The following is a 19,984-nucleotide window of genomic DNA, read 5'->3' on the forward strand; positions in this document are numbered from 1 at the left end:
ATACTACTACATATGCCCAAATGGTTCAAATGGGGGTTGGGGGGTGATGACAATGACAACTTGGGAAGGATAAGAAGCAACTGGAACTCTTATACCCTGTTAGAGGGAATGTAAATTGTTACAATCACTTAGAGAAACTCCTCAGCAGTAAGAGAAAGTTTCCCCGGCTGGTCCATTCCTCAACTGTTTGAGTTTTCCTAGTCAAGGCCCCAGACAGGTAGGTGAAGAGAACTTTGAGTTGATTCCAGTCCCAGTTATGACATGACTGCAACAGCATGAGAAACCCTGAATGAGAAACACTTAGTCAAAACCAGGCAAGTCCCACATTCATGAGCAAAACTACTGTTTCTGTTTCAAGTCATTGTTTTAGGATTAATTATTACACAGAATAGAGAGCCAGAATATATATATGGAAAAAAGTAACAGAATATAGTTAATTTATAAGTCTACTTTTAAGGAAACTAATTTACTAAGTTTAATTTACTAAGTTTGTAAAAATCCTTTAAAAAACTATAATCTATACTAGACTCATAGATAGAATAAGAGATTTGTAAGTTGAACTTAAAAGCCTAAGGGAAAACTGTGTCTTCAGTTTCTACTTCCATAAATTGAATCTTAATTGAAAAATAAAAAATAACCACCAATGAAAACTTCTTGAGTAGTTGCCTCAATTGATCCTTCTAGACAACTCAAAGAAATAACATAGGAAAAGAGCTGAGTGATTTATTGAGTGCTTACTATGTGCCATGCCACAACATAGGTGCTTCACCTAAATCAACTCATCTGATCCTCACAACAACCCTGTGAGGTAGGTTTTATAATCCCACTTTAGAGATGAGGCTCAGAGGCTGTTACTTGCCAAGACTGCAGCTAGCAAAGGATGGAATATGGGCCTCACTCCTGTGGATGGCTTCCTTAGAGTGTCTCAATGTCCCCCAGGCCCTCTGTGTAGCTGCAGGGCTGGCACTTTGTGTCCACTCCTGCTTTGCCCCAGAGCTTTCCAGTGGGTGAGAGGAGGGGCATGCATGCAAGTGACCATCCTGTGATCCTGGAATAGAGCTGTGCTGGCCACAGAGAAAAGGGCAGCCTGGTGATCCTTAAAGTTCGGGAGTGTGGATGGGAGCCAAAGGGGCCTGACTCCTGGACTTAACTTGAGAGGAGATTTGGAGAGGAGATCTAGAGGCTGTGGAAAGAAAAAAAGAGGAAGAATTTCAGCACTATGGCTCCAGATTGTGCCTAAAGTCATGGCTCTTTTCATTCTTTTTTTTCCCCAATTCCCAATTTTAACTGTACCCAATGCCTGACATGGTAAAGCAGTTGTATGCTTGAATCCTTCCATTCTAGGATATTGGTGTGAATCAGTTTTGAACTTTATCTAATCTAACCCTTTGTTTTATAGGTGAAAGGACCAAGAGATCTGCTGTGATATCTCCAGTGAATAATCTATAGAACTCTCCTTTGTATCTAACCCTGATGAATGAGTTAACAACCAAAACCTATATTGAAATATGGTAAACTTTGTAGGGCTCTTGTCTTTTATTTTGACGGAGAAGAATAGGTACAGTGAGGTCCTTAATACAGAAGTGGAAGAATACCTGGAGCTGCAGGGTTTCAGGGCCCCAGGATGCAGGCAAGAACTGCTGCTCTGTGACCTGACTGATACAGGAAACCGATGGTGGCAGAGGCAGCACTACTGGAGACCCCGGTCCTGTCATGCCACTATCAAAAGCAAGGTTTCTGCCCCAGAAGTCTTTCCAGTGTTTCTGAGAAAAGTGCTGTTGACTCACACTGACAGCTACAAAGCACCTTACAGTCATTTCTGAAGGAGAAAGCCAATGTGTTCAGGAGGAGATTTGTCTCCTCCTAAACAAATACAGGAGAATAGCCAGAGGCCCAGCCCACACTGGGCTGTTCAGAAGCTGGGGAACTAGTCTGGGCTCTCTTTAGGCCTCCACCTTTCACTTGCTCAGGGGATTCTGCCGGCTATCACCTTTCCTGGAAAGACAAACTGCAGGAAATAAGAAGAAGAATCAAGTATCGTTGACAAAGAAAAAGAATAAGAGAGGGCTAAACAAAATAAAAGACAGGAGCTCTACAAAGTTTACCATATTTCAATATAGGTTTTGGTTGTTAATTCATTCAGCTGGGTTGAATAGGAAGGAGAGTTCTATAGATTATTCACTGGAGATATCACATATGGAATTTTAAAGTATAGACACTTTATCTTACTGATCCTCACAGCAACCTGGTAAGGTAGACAGAGCAGACAAGGAAACTCCTCCTAATGGTGCTTAACAGCAGGACTAGAGTCAGATCTTAGAATCACAGAATCATTGCGTGGCAGAGTTAGAAGTTATCTTACTAGTGATAATCTAAGGCATCCTTTTCCCAGAGCCTGAATCACCTTACAAAGTCTCTTCTGGCCCCTGCTTGAACTCTCCTAATGACGAGTAACTCACTATCCTACAAAAAAATCATTATGGATATTAAGCCAAAATCTTTCTCCTTAGGACTTTTAGACTTTAAATCAAATTTCTGCCCATAAGAACAACACCAAGTTGAGTAAACTCTAATTGCTGTTCTTTTTAAATTTTGAAGATATCACACTTTCCCTTTTCTTGCAGATTAAATATCTTTAACCCTTTAAATTATTGCTTATGTGCTTAGAATAGTGCTTGATCATATATGCTAGATTGTAAATGATGAGTTGGTTCTTTAGCCTTGGTACTACTTCTTGGTCCTGGGTTCCTTCCTTGAAGCACAATTAACCTCCATATTATAATCTGTTTATAATGTACTTATATAAATAATAGAGAAAGAAAATGGTATATAGTTTTTTAAAAAATATCTTTTTCTTTGTGATACTGGGGATTGAACCCAGGGCCTTGCTAGGCAAACACTCTGCCACTGAGCTACATCACCAGCCCTTTTGATTTTTTTATGTTGAGACAGGGTTTCACTAAGTTGCTGAGGCTGGCCTTGAACTGGTGATTCTCCTGCATCAGCTTCCTTAGTTACTAGGATTATAGGTGTCCACCACTGAACCCAGCTTACAATATGTAGTCTTTATCATCCAAACCAGAGTTTTCAGAACAATATGGAAATAATCAAAATTGGCCAAATTGTAGACAACTTCCAATTTAGTCTGTGATAATGGATTCATTGTCTAACTTAACTGACCACCTCAGAGATGCAGCTCAACATAGCCCCTCATTCATTGAGCATTTCCATAAGACATAAAATGGACCACTTTAGACAATGTCCACAGAATGCATGTGAAAAATCCTAGTGAAGTCAGGGATAACTCAGAATCTGGCAGGAGGTTCCTGCATGAAAATACCATCCGCAGCATTTCTCCTGTTAAGAGAAGCAGCACCCTTTTCAGTTCAATTTTGGGCACAACCAGACTAAAAAATTTCCTGTCAAAAGAATTCCAATGGAAGCTCTGACTATTTTTAGTTGTTCCTAAATTGAATTGGTGTGAGAGACAAGCCCTGGTGTCTATGTGAGGCAGTTGTGTCATTCCTAACGGTACAGAATTCAGCCTCTTACATAAGTGCTATGGTGGAATGAATAGCAATGAGCTTAAAATTTTGGCAATTAAAGGGCAAGGAAATAGATGATAGCAAATTGTGACCAATCATGGGGAATATGCTTATTCATTAAAGTAATAACCCTATAAGAAGTCTGATGGCAAATAAATTAAGCCAAACATCCCAAAACACAATTTCAGAAAAAGATCTCAAGTTAAATTATCCTGTTATCACAGACTTAGCTGAAAGCCATCTGAGATTTTGCCAATTTGATCATGTTTTCAATTTTTTCTAAAAACTCTCTGGTTTAAAAAGTAATCAATGTATTTTTTCCCTCTCTCTCTATTACTAAAACAAACATAAACCACCTACTCGCCTTATGTTGCAAATTCCAGTACTTAGAAAATGAGTTTCATGAGCTGTTTTCTCATCTTAAGTTTGAGAAATGTCTAAATTTGAAAAAGAGGTATTTCGTAATAGTATTAAGGGTAGAGGATGTGGAGATTGAATAGTGACCCCCTTTCATATAGAATGCAATAACATGGCAGGTGATGATTCATTACAAGTACAGAATAGAGGGAACTCTGGCCAAGAAGGAAACCCTACCCAGGGTGAACAGTCACAAGTGAATAGAGAAATGGTTGTGAAATATAGCAGAGTCCTTGCTGAGACACGCAGATGTCTTGGGGCTTGCGTTCATTGCTCAGTGGACAGAATGATTCTCTTTACCTCCTCTGAAAAGCTTATCCTTTGTTTTTTCACATTAATTGAAGAAGGCTCTTAGGGACAGCTGGTTCAACCATTCAAAGAAAAAATCGAGGTTCGATGAGGTTGTATGGTTTGCAAAAAGTCACACATTACTTAGCAGAGTCAGACATAGAAGCCCGGACTTTGAGTTCCCAGTTCTGGTCTCTTTCTTTTTTACCATGCTGCTTCTCCCTGATGTTTGGAAAACATTCCTAAAAGTTGGTAATTTAGACACTTTTACTTTAATGGTGTTTTTTTTTTTAATTTAGAGAAAAGGGTACTAATTTTGGAAGACTTAGAATTTAAAATTAATAAAATGGAACCACAAGGTGGTTTAGGAGGAAGAATAGAGTAGAACAAGGCTGAAAATGGACAAAAGGAAACGAAGGTAACAGGAAAGCTATATATATAAACAATAAAAGGGGAGATGACAGAGGACAAAAAGAGAGGGAGAAATTGAACTGAGGAGAAGAAAAGGGACATTTAAGAGCAAACTCTGTAATCCCAGAGGCTCGGGAGGCTGAGGCAGAAGGACCACAAGTTTCAAGCCAGTTTCTTAGCAATTTAACAAGGTCCTAAGCAAGTTAGCAAGACCCTGTCTCAAAACAAACAAACAAAAAATTTAAAAGGGCTGGCACAAGGCCCTGGATTCAATTCCCAGCACTACAAAAACAAAACAAAACAAGAAAAGGGCTGGAAATGTGGCTCTGTGGTTAAGCATGCCCTGGGTTCAATCCCTGGTACCAAAAAAAAAAAAAAAAAAAAAAAAGCAGCAAACTGAGCAGAAGTCAGAAATCAAAGAGAGGCAAGAAGGAATAAAATAAATAGGGTCATGAAAAGAAGAGAAAACAGGGAAGAACAACATGAGAAAACAGGATAAGAGAGTGTGCAGGTGGGTAGGCACATTGGACAGAGTAGGACATAAAATGGAACACTTTAGACACATAGGACAACTGGCAGGAATGGCTGAGAGTGAGGTGAATCCCAACACCAGAGGTGAGGAAGGCCTGTGAGAGGGGACAGTGCATTGAGTGAAGTCAACAATGTGACCATAGGTCCTAGAAAGATCCTTTGACTTACCCCAGAATCTGCTCAACTATGGTTTTGAGGACACTGGTACCGCAGAAGATGATAAAGTCCCTCTGAAACCATGTATCTCTCCCTTACAATTCACCTCTCTTATCATTCATATAACTTTGTTTTCAAAATATAGAAAAGGCAGCAGAATACAACAGACATGAGTATGTCAATATGTAAATCAATGGAAGTGTAACTGATGTGATTCTGCAATCTGTATACGGGGTAAAAATGGGAGTTCATAACCCACTTGAATCAAAGTGTGAAATATGATATATCAAGAACTATGTAATGTTTTGAACAACCAACAATAAAAAAAAATAATAATAAAAAAATATACAAACATTCACTCGTTCACTTGTGCACCCTGGAGGCCTTCTGCATCGGGCTGTTTGCATAAGAGACTTGTCGGTGCTTCCCAAAGAATGCTGGTATTCTTAGCACCCCCTTCACTTAGAAATGCCTTACAAATTGAGGATGGTGGGATTTTCCTCAGGAAAAGCCAGACCTCCACCATGGTCTGGTAGAGTCCCAGAGGAAAATGTCACAGTACTGTGAGAACAGCCAGGGGGAACATGAAAGCAATTTCCCAAAACTAGTGAGTATGTTCTTTCTTGTACATGCATCCGTGAGGGAACTCTTCACCTCCCAGATTCAAACCCAGCCTACCTCCCCTGTGTGTGGGTTGCTGGGGAAAGCCAAGCTATCCTAAACCCGTCTTATCAGAGTAACTTTTTAAAAAATATTTTTATTAGTTATTGATGGACCTTTATTTTATTTACTTATATATATGCAGAGCTGAGAATCAAACCCAGTGCCTCACACATGCTAGGCAAGCGCTCTACCACTATCATAGTAACTTTAATCAGAGCAGCACTCAGTCCTCTGCCCAAGGGGTCAACATGCCCTCCATTAAGGAAGAAAGCAATTTGGAGACATATTCTTCCCAGAACTATTAGCCTAGGTACACACGTCTCTTTCAAATAGTTGAGCAGATCCTGGGGTAAGTGTGATTTTAACAGAGATTTCTGCCTAGTCCAGCCTGAGTAACAACAGGTTTCCAGAACTAACTCCATTCCAGGAAGACAATCAATAGGAAGTAGAACCATGCCAGCAATTTTTTCCTTTAAAATACATGCCACAAATAAATCTCCTATGGCCCCAGCACAACCTTACAAGAGAATTCAGCAACCTACCTGCCTGCTCAAAATGTCAACCAGCCTTTTTCCAAGATGCAATCATAGTTTATAAGGAATGAGTTTTAAATATCCCTTCATGCCTTACATGCACCCAGAGTGAGTTGCTGTCTGCAACATGGGTTAATGCCACTTTCTATGAGTACTCTGAGAGATGACATTTCATAAGCTGGTGTTTTTGTCCTTAGAAGCTGAGTTAAGGCCAGCTGCTGGCAGGGATAGGTGGTAGCCACCTTCTGTGTACTTACGTGGGGTCCTGAGACGGTGACAGTGCCCATGTTAGTTCCGCCCTCACCTCATGTACTCCCCATCACTCCTATAATCCATAAACGATTCTGATCCTGACACCTCCTCAAAATCCTCCAGCACCAGACTGGTGGAGTCCTCACCCAGGATGCCGCTGTCAGGCCTGGACATCCTGGCCCGGGAAAGAGGTGCAGGTAGGTTGGTAGCAGCTGGAGGGGGAGAACAAGGAGACACATGCTGGACAGAGGTGGGCGTGGCCTGAACAGGGGACAAGGATGGCTCACAGACTTCCTCATCATCCTTCTCGGACTCTGGCCCTCCATCTGGGGTAGAGGGACCTAGGACATGGTAGAGGCTGGGGAGGCGGATGTCAAAGCGCAGCCCGAATTTAGCAAAGAGCTTATCATTGAGAGTGTAGAGCTTCTCTGAGATGTCATAGCCCAGCAGGGCCGAGAAGAGGCGGGAGATGTACCGCTCCTTGGTTAGAAGAAGATGGAGGCTTTTCCGGGGCCAGGAAATGTAGCTACATTCAGTCTCAGCAGTCAAAGTGACCTGAGGGGGTTCAATAAAAGAAAGGGAAGGTTTAAACCAGAAAAGGTATCCATGTTAAGCACAAAGAAGCAATGGCTACTTGATAAATGGCTATACTTTCATTGCAGTATCCCTTGATGGTCTTGACTGGAGGAGGGCCAGGATTTGAATGACTTGTACTTGTGTGCAGTGAAATGAAGAGTGTCCTGCATCAGGAGCCCTGGGGTCAGCCATTCACTCACTCACTCATCACCTTCTGGATTCTCAGTCTGCATATCCTCTTTCCTCAGCTCTCATAGTCTGTGGCTCCATGATTGATACTTGTAATGGCTACAAAAGGTTCTGAGTTGAGAGAGATATATAGAGAAGTGGGGGATGAGGGGTTTCCTAATGCATTAAAGAGAAAGAAAAATGCTGAATATTATTTGCTTTAAAGACAATGTAGGGGGCTAGTGTTGTGGCTCAGTGGTAGAGTGCTCACCTAGCATGCATGAGGCACTGGGTTCAATCCTCAGTACCACATAAATATAAAATAAAGATATTGGGTCCACCTAAAACTAAAAAATAAATATTAAAAAAAGACAATGTAGGGCTGGGGATGTGGCTCAAGCAGTAGTGCACTTGCCTGGCATGCGTGAGGCCTGGGTTCGAGCCTCAGCACCACAAACAAACAAAGATGTTGTGTCCGCTGAAAACTAAAAAAATAACTATTAAAATTCTCTCTCTCTCTCTCTCTCTCTCTCTCTCTCTTAAAAAATAAAAGACAATGTAGGGGCACAAAGGGTTGGGAAAATGTTCAGCTAAAGAAAAAGTTTTGGATAAGGAATGCCAGGTTGTATCAGGTGGACAAAGCACTGGCCTAGGATTCAGGTCCATGAAGTCCTTTTACCTTGGCCACTATAAGTAACCAAAAGAATCTGATGTCTAAAGTCAGAAAAGTAGTACAGAGGAAGACAAACTCTTGAGAGCAGAAAGTTAAAGATCCCCCTTTGTACAACCTTTATACACCTTGATACAACTGACTCCCAAATTTGTCTCATACCTAGGCCTCGTTCCTGATTTTCAGACTCAAATATAAAACTGTTCATGTAGCATCTTATTTAACTGTCCATAAGCAGTACAAACTTATTGTATCCCAAATTGAACTTCTTATTCCCTCCAAGTCAGTTCTACCTGCAGCTCCCTTATCTCAACTGATCACAGCTCCATCTTTCCAGTTACTCGGGTCAAAAAGCCTCAGAGTTTTCCTTGATTCTCTTTCTCTCACATCTTATGTCCAACTTATTCAGAAACACTTTTAGCTCTATCCAGAAAATACACACCCTGGTCCTTATATGATCTGGCTCCCCCATTGCCTCTCTAAACTTCTTCTCCTACTAGTCTCTTTCCCCCACCTCTGTTCCAGGTGCTCTGGCCTCCTTTCTGTACCTTGAATGCACTAGCCCCATCTTAGGACTTGGCACTGGCTCTTTCTTTTGTCTGGTATGCTCTTCCCCAGACACCCACAGAGCTCACAATGTCACCTCTCTCAGGTCTTTGCTCAAATTTTACCTGCTTAACAAGGACTTCTGTGACCACTCTGTTTAAAACTATAACCATCTCTCCCTTACCCTACTCTAACATGTTACATAATTTCCTTACTCTTTGTGTCTGTGGCTTATTTTTGTCTCTTTCACTAGAATGTAGAATACATAAGGACAGGGACCTTCATCTCTTCTGTTTACTAATGTATTCCAAATACCTTTAACTGTTTCTGGCAAATTATAAGTACTCAGTAAATATCACTGAAGTGAATGAACGAATCAAGTGAAGACCATGAATCTTATAAGTTGTAAAACAACCTAATGTCACTTTTTCATGTCCTGTATAAAATCCTTTCCCAAAGGTGCTTTGGAAATCTGCTTCTTGATTGCTTCTCACATATATATGGGCATGTATATAATAAAGTGTGACAACTATCTAGCTTTTTCTTTAATACTCACCTCAGATGCTGGTTGAAGGGACTAAATAAGAATGTAAACAAAATTTAGGTTCAGTAAAACAGGATGCAAATTGGAGGAATGATGATGATTTCTGTGTGATGCCTCTTGTGCTATGTTATTTTGAAAATTATTATGGTATCTATTTATGGGATATAGTGTGATGTTTTGATATATGTATATGTTGTAGAATAATCAAAACAGGCTAATTAGCATATCCATTGCTGCAAATGTTTATCTTTGTGGTGAGAACACTTAAAATCCTCTTTTAGTGTTTTAAAATATATATTAACTATAGTCAGTATACTGTGCATTAGAACATCATTATTTATTTATTTATTTATTTATTTTTGTACAGGGGATTGGACCCAGGGGCACTTAACCACTGAGCCACATTCCCAGCCCTATTTTGTATTTTATTTAGAAACTGAGTCTCATTGAGTTGCTTAATGCCTCACTTTTTCTGAGGTTGGCTTTGAACTCATGATCCTCCTTCCTCAGCTTCTTGAACCACTGTGCCTGGCAGAACACCAGAATTTTTTCCTCTTATCTAACTGAAACTTTGCCTCTGTTGACCAATGTCTCCCCTTTCTCTATTCATCCCCCTTCCCAGGCCTCTGGTAACAGCATTCTACTCTACCTCTTGCAAGTTTGACTTTTTTAGATTCTCATGTAAGTGAGATGATACAGCGTTTATGTGTGTTCTTATGACTAATGAGAGTGTCACAGCAGTAAACAGGCAATAGTTCTGATGAAACTGAATTATTGAGAGGTATGATGGACTGTTGATTGATTTGTGTTAAACATGAGGTGAATTATGATTTAGACTGTCACTTTGGACTACTCTCTCAGTCAATAAAGGCTAAATAACTGCAAAAGGTAAGGACAGAGTGAACTATAACTTGGGACAACATTTGACATTTGCAAAGAGGAAATGGGACTTTACACAGCCAATAGCAAATGTGTGTGTCTCACTGCTCCCAAACGAGGCAGACACTAAAAATATAAACTGGAGGAATATGACCCTACTTACATTCCAAGCTGAGAGGCCATCTGGGGTTATAGCCCTTCCTTTCAAGCATAACTTAGGGGAGGGCACCTGGCTACCCACCACCTGTTCCTCTGGGTCAGTATCAGAGCCCTGGTCCAGCTGTCTCAGACTCCTGGACATTCTTCCAGCCTGAGGGAGTTCCCAAATGGCTGGGATAGCTATTGAGGGCGGGAATGTGTTTGGGGATAGGGGTGGAAATATAATTGGAGGGGGTCTGTGGTTGGTAGCCCTGTCAGTGGGATCAAGACTACTTCTCAAGCTCCATCATCACACAGACAAGTGTCAGGGTGGGGCCGGAAACCAGCCAAGCCAAATGGTACTGCTGGCATGTGTCTGTTCTGGGGTTGGTTCATATGCTGGCTTGGAGGACTCCCTGATAGAAGTGGTAGGAAACACACAGAACCCAGTATCTGCAAACTATCTGGAGGAAGCATCCTTAAGGATGGTGAGTGTAGGTGTTTAAACTTCACTCTTCCAGTGGTCCTTCCATTTTTAAAAAAAGAACATAAATAGTAGATTCAGGCAACTTGGCTTTGCCACTTTTTAGCTGAATTTCATGATGTTTTGGTACCTTAGTTTCCTCATCTGTTAAATGGGGTAATAATAATATCTAACCCCAAGAGTTGTATGAGTCAATGGGGTAATATAGTATGAAGTGCCTGTACATACTAGCCATTCAGTAAGCAAGAACTACAAAGTAACCACCATCTGAAGCATTGGCAGAGAAGAGAGTAGAAGCTGAGCAGCTAGGTTCCCCACTTACATTCGTATGCAAGTGAATGTCCCATAGAATTCTCTGAGACACCAACAGCCACTTATCAAACCTTCATTGAACACCTACTATGTTCTAGGGACTGTGCTTTAGAGTTTGGAGATAGAGAAAGAAGCCCAGATTTTTACTTCAAAGAGATCATTATGTAAAAGACAGAAAGGAACCCAGTTGGTTAGAAGAGAGAGCAACTGTGCACCAGTCAGCATCCACAAAAGGAAGAAAACAGGTAGGCAGGCAGGAACGGTGTACTGTGGGGTGGAAGTCCGAGAGGCTGATCTGAGCAGGCTCACAGAGGATTTGAAATGCCCTCCAAAGGCTCATCTATTGAGGACTTGGTCCTCAATGCAGCAAGTTTCAGAGGGGGACTTTGGGGAGGTGATTAGATTAGGAGAACTTCGATATTATCAATCAAATCAATCAGTTAGTCCACTGAAAGAGTCATGATTTGGGTGCATTACTGGGAAATGATGGAAACTGTAGGAGAGACCTAGTTGAGGGGAATGGATCCTTGGGGGAGGCCCTTGGGGACTGTATCTTCTCCACCTCTCTGCCCACTTCCTGTATATCATGAGTGGAACAGCTTTCTTCTGTCACATCCCTCTGTCACAATGTTCTGCCTTACTCAGGCCCAAAGCAATGGAGCCAGTTGACCATGGTCTGAAACCATGAGCCAAAATAAGTCTTTACTCCTTTAAGTTGTTTTTTGTTTGTTTGTTTGTTTGTTTTAGATATTTGTTACAGTGACAAAATGCTGACTAACACAGGAAGTGAGATGTCATGGCCTCTCATCTAGAAGGGGAAATGTATTTCAGAGAGAAGGGAAAGGAGGGACCAAGGCAAGGAGTTGCCCAACCATGTGGTGTGTTGAGAGAAGCAGCTGCACTTCAGCATGGCTATGTGTGTAAAATGTATAAGGAAAAGAGGGCTGGAGTGTGACCAGAGGGCACTAAAAATTTAAAGTTAACCTCTGAGGAGTGTGGGGTTTTATCTTGTGGGCACTAGAGTCTTCTGGAAGAGTTTTAGGCAAAGAAGTGATATTATAGCGACCTTTCAGGGACCAGGATCTCCCATCTATTCCCAAGTCAGACGCTCAGGGGCTGTTTCCACAGAGGAGGAGGTGGTGATGCTCTCACCCTAGCAACATATTAGCAGTGATCCAAAGGCAGATTTGGGAGGAGAGAGGGGTGTGGACATTGCCAGGTTACAGAAGAACAGATGAGGCAGTGCTGCTATGGGGCTCCCTATTACCTGGAAGACTCCCTCCTCAGAGGGTCGCAGGGATTCCCACTCTGGAGAGTCCATGAACTGGTATGGAAAGACGTAGTGAAGAAACTGCCCATCCTGGCTCACACGAACCCTGGCAAAGGGAGAGAAGAGAGTGCTTGGGAAAGGGCAATAGCTGCTGAAATCCCCTTTGCTGTCGTTGTGTGTTGCCAATTAACACAAATCTCCCACAAATCACCTTGCCCAAAATGTAATAGAACCCAAAGCAGGAGAGACTTGATTAATGTGTAGAAGCTGTTTAGAAAGGGATCTCAGGGAGACTTCCTGAGCCCTCCTGCTTACCCATGGTTCTCAATTCCAGGCTTCAGAGTAGAAGCCACAGGGGAGCTTTAAAAAACACCTAGACTTAGACCCTATTCCAGAGCAATTAACAAGAATCTTTGTAAGTGGGATCTGGAAATTATTAGTTTAAAAATTTCCCTAGTACAATATTGACCAGATTATATTTTTCTATTGGGTACATATATGAAACGTGACAGCAAATAATGCACCAATAAAAATATGAAAAAAAAACTTCCCCGCGATTCTATTGTGTAGTTAGGACAGAAACTACTGTTCTAGAGCTCTGCTGTCCACTAGCCACATGTGACTATTTAAGTTTACAGTTATAGTCACTAAAATTAATAAAATTAGGGCTGAGGATGTAGCTCAGTGATAGAGTGCTTGCCTAGCATGTGCAAGGCCTTTGGTTAAATCTCTAGCACTGCAAATATAAACAAACAAACTAACTAACTAAAAATCCAGTTATTCAGTTACACTAATCACATTTCAGTTGCTCCATAGCCACATGTGGCCTGTGGTTACCATAGAATGTTTCTCTCATCACAGAAAGTTTTCTGGTCAGCGCTGCTCTAGAGGTTCAGGCTGGGGTAACTTCTCCTTTTTCCTTCCCAGTAGACTATGTGAGGAGCCACGCTTTATACATCACATGTTTGCATTATAACCACTTTTCAGACTTTGAAGGAAGTGGTAAGTCCACTAGATACTTCACAAGTGTTCTCTTATTTAATCATCACAATAACTCAAGATATATTATTCCTTTCTGTGTTTTATGGTTAAGAAAACTCATACTCAAGCTTAGTGGTTAACTCCTCAGCTATCAAGCTATCAAGAACTGAGATTCTGTATTTTTACCATGACAACATTTTCCCAGAGCTTTTGGCAGGTGATGGTGGACACTCTTAGCATTGCCTCATCTCTGTCCTCACTAGCCGTAATGTGGCAGTAACAGTTTCTGTCTTTGGACAAAAGATCCCATGCACTCTGCTCAATGGATGATCCTGGGGTATAAACTTAACCTGAGATAAACTCCTTCCATGAGAATTTGAAACTGGAATTAAGTAAATGTGACTCATGTCTTGGATGGGGAAAACTATCGCATTCACAACTTAAGTTTCCCTGTTAAGGAACCAAAACCTTACTTTTTAAAATCATGTAGCTCAGACTTTGAAAAAGCATGTACTCCAATTAGCCATAGGGAAGAAAAATATAAAATCAAACAAAAGGCCCAATAGAACAAGTTCTTGTTTCTATTCCTAGCAGAGGCTCAGGTGCATGCCTTTCCTTGTTTGGTGAGAAATTCTTGTACTTCTTAAAAGACCTTTTCCCCCTTCAGCTAGCTGGAGTTGGTTTCTATGGTTACAACCAGGAATTCTAATTAACATGTTTTAATTTTATGAATAATCTTATTCTACTTTACCAACATGTTAAACTGCTCTTGACTTGCTCATAAGCACAGGTTTATCTTCATAGCTCAGGATTAGAAACACCACTAATGCTGCTTGCTGTCCATGTATCCTTGCGGACATGCAGAGAATTCGGACTGCATTTTGGGAGGATTTGTTAGAATTAATGGCCTGTCTCTGACTATACTTGGGGAAAGTAAGCATATTTCAGATGTGATATGGCATCTGGAAAAAGATTAAGTCTCTTCTAAGTGAGTTGTACTAAGTGAGAAGATATGTCTGTTAGGAAGAAGAAGGAGGAGGAGGAGGAGGAGGAAGAGGAGAAGGAGTAAGAGGAGTAAGAGGAGGAGGAGGAGGAAGAGGAGAGGATCTCCAAGGCACACATGTCCATTTAGAGGGAGATATTCCTCCATTATTTCTGGATCTTTCCTGGTTACACAAATATTCCTGGAGGTCAGGGGATGCAGAGATATACAATCTGGCTCTTCCCTTTGAGGGTTGCACAGTTTAGTGGAAGTCATAGGCACATAAATAACTAGTTGCAATTCTATGTGATAAGCACTATTGTGGAATAGGAGCACTGAGAAGGAAGAGAGTTTTTTGGGGGGAGGGGGTGGAAGACTTCTCAAAGATGATGACATTTCTTTCTCATATGTGGAAGCTAGAGAGAGAGAGTAAAAGGGGGGACTGATAAAAAGGAGGATCTCACAAAAATAGAAGGGAAATCAATAGAGGAAGGGGATTGAGAAGGAGTTAGGAGGAGAGGGCATGGGAAGCACTGGGGAATGAAGTCCTCCAAATTATGCTATGTCCATGTATAAAATATAATACAATGAATCCCATGCTTATATATAATTGTAATGCAGTAACTTAAAAATATCATCATCATCATCATCATCGAATGGGGAAGAGTAGATTAGAGCAACGGAATCTGGGGGAAAGAAGGGAGGGACAGGAATAATACGGGAGAATGGAACTAATCAGATTGTTTTATGCATGTATGAATGGCATAATGAATCCCACTATTGTATATAATTATAATGCATCAATTTAAGAAAAAAAATTCTACTAAGGTTAAATTCCCTGTAATCTAGCTGACCAATGTATTCAGCAACAAGACTGGATATGTAAATTTGGGAGGCATTGGCATTCAGGTATCATTTGAAGCTATGGGACCAGCCAAGTTTCCAATGAGGTAAAGAGGGAGCTGATGGGAGGATTTGGGTCTGACTTTGGCACCACTTTACCTCTGAGAGGTTTTAAGAGGCAGAGAGGGCATAAAGGTAGGGGGAAGTCAGAGGGAAGCTTACTGTCCTCTTTGTTCACATCATTAGAGATACCTAGAATAATGTTAACCTGATATAATACTGGTCATTTTTTTATTGGAATATTAAATGATTTGAACAACTTCCTCCTTTGCACTTGCCTCTCTTGCTTGAATTGTTCATATGAGTGTATATGATTCAAACAAAAACAAAGCAAGAGGAAGAGGAGGAGGAGGAGGAGGGAGGCTTAGGCTGAGTTTAAAAGATAAATAGGATACTAATAAGTAGATAAGGATGGGGAGAGACAGAGATCTGGGAAATCCAGTCTAGCAGTGTGTTCTCCAATATCTGCTTTTCTCTTCCTCCATAGTGTTAGAATTTTAACTGGATACATGGCTGCACCATACATCCTTTCTCACTAGGTATAGCCAAGGGGCTAACTTCTGGTCAATGGGATATCTTGCTCTTAATGATACACACACACACACACACACACACACACACACACACTAGCAATTAATAAGCTATTGCCTCTTACCTGACCACCTAAAGGAGGAAGATTGAGGGAATGTAGGTCTCAAACCAAGCTAATGATGGGGTCAGCCCATAACTTCCGAAAGGCAGAAACACATTCCTACAAGACCAGGAAATATATAGAGAGACTGCCTGGCAGAGCCTCCCTGAGTAATGAAAGAAAACAAGATAAAAAGTGTCGTGTTCTCCTACCTCAGGGTCTTTACATATGCTGTCCCCAGTTAGACCTCTTTTCCTCCAATTTCAGCTTGAACACCCCCTATTACAGGAAGGGGGTCTTGTCTGACCTCCCCAGAAAAGTGAAATCCAGCAGTTTTAGTTACATGCTCTCATTGCACTCTGCATTTCTCCATAGAAATGCTATATCCATTGTTACCCACTCTGGCACACATTGACTATCAGCTGTTTTGATAGACTGTAAACTCCATGAATACAAAGGCAATATTTTTCACATTTAGCACTAGAGGCCTAGTCCCTATTACTTTTAATACATATTTGTGGAAAGGAAGAAGGAAGGATGGAAGGAAGGAACAAAAGCAGGAGGGAAAGAAAGAAAAAAGGAACAATGAACAAACCAGTAAACTCATTTGTGTTCCAAAAAAGGTGATCAAAATCTAAAAAAAAAAAAAACCAAAAAGAACGAAAGAAAGAAAGCTTCTCTAAGAAAGGAAGATACCAGGAGAGAACACAGCTGCTGTGGCATCCCTCATCTCCTCAGATTCCCCAGGAAAGCCACCAAAGAGTGACAAGATCTCAGAGTGTGAGTAATATCAAATGAGTCTGGCAAGGCTCACTGGAGCCATTTAAACAGGTATACTGTGTCCTTTATTGTTGGTCTCTTCTTACTCTTTGATCTCCTGGATGACACATCAGTCATTTCCATCTATGTGAATAGCTTAGATAGGTAGTTAACCTGTTCAGGGGTCTAAACATGTAAGAGTTTGTGCTTTGGATTTTATATGACAGAAACTCTCCAACAGTAAGTACGGCTTAACAGGGTGATAGGTTTTGAGGAAGTCACTTTGTTCTCTAAATCTTGAAAGGGACTAACTGCCCTTAATAAAATAATACAAAAAGACTTCTGAGATTTGAGCAAAGGGCTCCATGTCTGCATGTAAGACAGGGAAGTCTACACAAAACACCCCCACTTCCTGGCACAGAGTTCTTTTCTGCTACCTTGAGGTGTTTGGTACCACACTATAAACAGCCCAGGGTACAGTGATTCTTCCTTAAAACCAGAGCTCACTCACAGACAAGAAGCTTCATCCCCTTGTTCAGCTTAGCCAAACTGGGAGAGGATGACTTTGAAAGATAACCAAACAAGAGGAACAACAATAACATCCTTAATCCAAACTGTGAAAAGAAAAAAATCAAATTGTCTGATTTCTAATTTAGGCTGTTGATATTAAGTATTCTAGGAAAAGCTACACAAGGACAAGCCCTTCTCTCCCCTTCACAGACACATGGTTTTATATAAGTTCATAGGAAATCTGTCATATACAAGTTACCTGAACCATTCCATAACAGTAATGTGCTTCCAGCAAGAGCACTGTACAGTGGAGGTGGGTTGACTTCTACTGGTCTCAATTCCCTCCACTGAACAGAGGAGCCACAAAAAGAGCACTGTGGATCTCATGAATGAGTAAGTTCTCTGAACTGGTTCTATCTTAAGCATGAAACTATAAGTAGTAAATATTTTGGCAGTAGTCATGATGTGTATTTGTTTATTTAAAAAACTACATGTGTTTACACTTTCAATTCACTCATAAATGAAATAAAATGTCACAAAATCTCTCCCCTTATAATTCACTCAATTCAGGACCTTTGAGACCAAAACCTATATATATAACACCTTGAATTTTGCAAATTAATACATAAAGTTTATTATTACTATAATAGTAGTTGTCATGCTATCATCATCAAGATTTTTTCCACACTGTGTTGTTGGAAAAAACTGTGTTGTTACTTTCTTTCTTTTTTAAAATTTTGTTTCTTTCTTTCTTAGATTCAGAGCCTTCTGATTATCTATCCCCTTAACTTCTCTACCACATTATTGGTGTGAGAAGTGTGCAAGCACCTCTAGTGAAATATTTCAAGAAGTCCACAATTGCCTACAAAGTGTGAAGCACAGAGTCCCATGGTATTTTCTCATTAGATATTAATTAGAGAAAAAAATTAAAACATCAATGGCCCAGTTTCACATGCAGGTTAATTGGGTACACACCAATCCTGACTGAGAACATTGCTACCAACGTCCATTGTCAGTCTTCTTCAAAGAAGCAGATGTCTCCACCAAATCCCTGATGACACATACGTGGGCATCACTAATATTTTGTCAGCCTAAGGTGCTCAGATTTACAGTACTTGACTTCTTGGTCTGCAAGAATCTCAGTTGAACAACAGGGTATTAAAGAGTGGACAAAGGGTATTCTTGCTCTTTACCTGGCTGTACACAGACTACTTAGAGTTGGTATAGAATATTCCAAACACAAGTGGGGCTGTTCCCTTGATGCCCTGGCAGAGAATAGGGGTTACAGGAACCCCCTCCCTTTCTGGCCTTGTTCCCTATGCCTAGTTAATGCTTAGCAAATATCAAATGTATACAGAAGGAAAAATTAATCTTTCTTTCCAACCAAGAAGATGCCTCATGATCTAGTTTCCTCTTGGAACATGTTTTTAAAAAAGGAAGCAAACTCACTCCTAGAAAAATCTATTTTGGTTTATTTTACTAGCCACATCCTTCCCTCAATGAAAGGGAACATGAAATGGAAAGGGACACTAGGGAAATGAGAAGTGTGGGCTGGGGAAAGAAGTTCTGGGCAATGACAATGACAGAATAGCTTACCGGCCAGAGAGCAACAGGGACAGGCGGTTGATGGGTGTCTCACCCTCTACGGCATAGGTCTGGTCTGTGGCCAGAGTTAAGACCTGCTCTTGGCAGCAGTGAACAATCTCCTTGTAGGTCTGGAGGGGCACCTGCAGGGGCAGGCACAGCGTCTTGTAGAGGAGGTCAAACTCCTCAGGCAGGGTGTTCATGCGCAGGCGGTACACCAGGTGTGCCAGCTGGAGCAGGCAGGCCACTGCCAGTAGGACGTTCCAAAGGACAATGTCTAGCCCACAGGCATCAAGCCAGCCCCACAGCACACAACACAGGTAACCAGTACCCAGGAAGCCAAAAAGGTAGAAGCATCCATATACCCCACTGCCTCCCATGAATCCCAGGAGCAAGATGCAGTTGGCTAGGTGGTAGAGAGCCCCTTCCGGATCCTGTTTCCAGCTAATGCACACTGGCCCTCGCCAGAGGAGCTGTCCCACCGTGCTGCTGTTGGCGCTCATCTTTGAGGTGTCACAAAGACTCGCTGGACTCTGATATTGTCCCACACAGGAAACTCAGGAAATGAATTAATCTGCCCTCCCAGGTATCTTTTCACCTCCAGCTTCTCACCACCTACTCTACCTTTGCTGGGAGGAACGCTTCCAGTGGCGCAGAGAATGAATGCCAGAACATAGTACACTTCATGGAGAATTTTAGAACTTTCTTTTCTCTTTCTCTTTCTCCCTCAGCAAGGCTCTGGCCCTTTCTGTAGAGCTCTGGCAAGATTCCTTGGCTTCAAGTTTCTGAGGACAGTCTTCATATTTGGTTCTTAGCCCAAAGCCTATGTTGTCCCAAGAGAAAGGACCACGAGACTGAAAACTTCAGTGAGGGATGAAGTGGCCACATCCTGCTCTCTGCTGTTCCCAAGCAGAATGAGGAGAGCCCAGCATGGGAGGCACACTTGTGTTCCATTTGGAATGTGTTGTCTCTTGGCACCGGAAGAAAGGGTGACCCCAGAGGGATACCATGTTTGGAATTGGAATCTAAGAGGTACTGGCAGTGAGAAAAAACAGGCCAGGCATTCAGGCAGGCTGGCAGAGCACTTAGCATACCTCTCAAAGGACAAGATAAGACCTGGGGCAAGACAGGCAGGCAAGGAGGAATGAAGGAAAAGTGAGCATGGAATTTACCTCAAAGCCAAGCAGAACACTGTCCTTAGCTCCCTGTGGAGAGGGATAAAAAAAATCAGTGGTGGGGCTGGGGTTGTAG

At 41.5% G+C, this 19,984-nt stretch overlaps 1 protein-coding gene across 3 annotated transcripts; it reads right to left on the reverse strand.

Moving 5' to 3' along the window:
• Positions 1–708: 708 nt before the first annotated feature.
• Positions 709–19,667, reverse strand: Popdc2 (popeye domain cAMP effector 2). Of its 3 annotated transcripts, XM_026393798.2 has the most exons (5): positions 19,099–19,667; positions 18,746–18,876; positions 12,381–12,489; positions 6,802–7,351; positions 1,094–1,183 (listed from the first exon to the last, which is right to left on the reverse strand). In XM_026393798.2, exons 1-4 carry the CDS (start codon positions 19,234–19,236, stop codon positions 6,845–6,847), a joined length of 885 nt encoding a protein of 294 aa, XP_026249583.2. In that variant the 5' UTR covers positions 19,237–19,667; the 3' UTR covers positions 1,094–1,183; positions 6,802–6,844. The 3 variants fall into 3 exon arrangements, with proteins under 3 accessions (XP_026249574.1, XP_026249583.2, XP_026249568.2); XM_026393789.2 differs by having other exon boundaries at positions 709–1,183; positions 6,943–7,351; positions 18,746–19,667; XM_026393783.2 differs by having other exon boundaries at positions 18,746–19,667.
• Between the last annotated feature and the right edge of the window lie 317 nt (positions 19,668–19,984).

Source organism: Urocitellus parryii, chromosome 2 (genome assembly GCF_045843805.1).
Source record: "Urocitellus parryii isolate mUroPar1 chromosome 2, mUroPar1.hap1, whole genome shotgun sequence".
Classification (NCBI taxonomy): domain Eukaryota; kingdom Metazoa; phylum Chordata; class Mammalia; order Rodentia; family Sciuridae; genus Urocitellus; species Urocitellus parryii.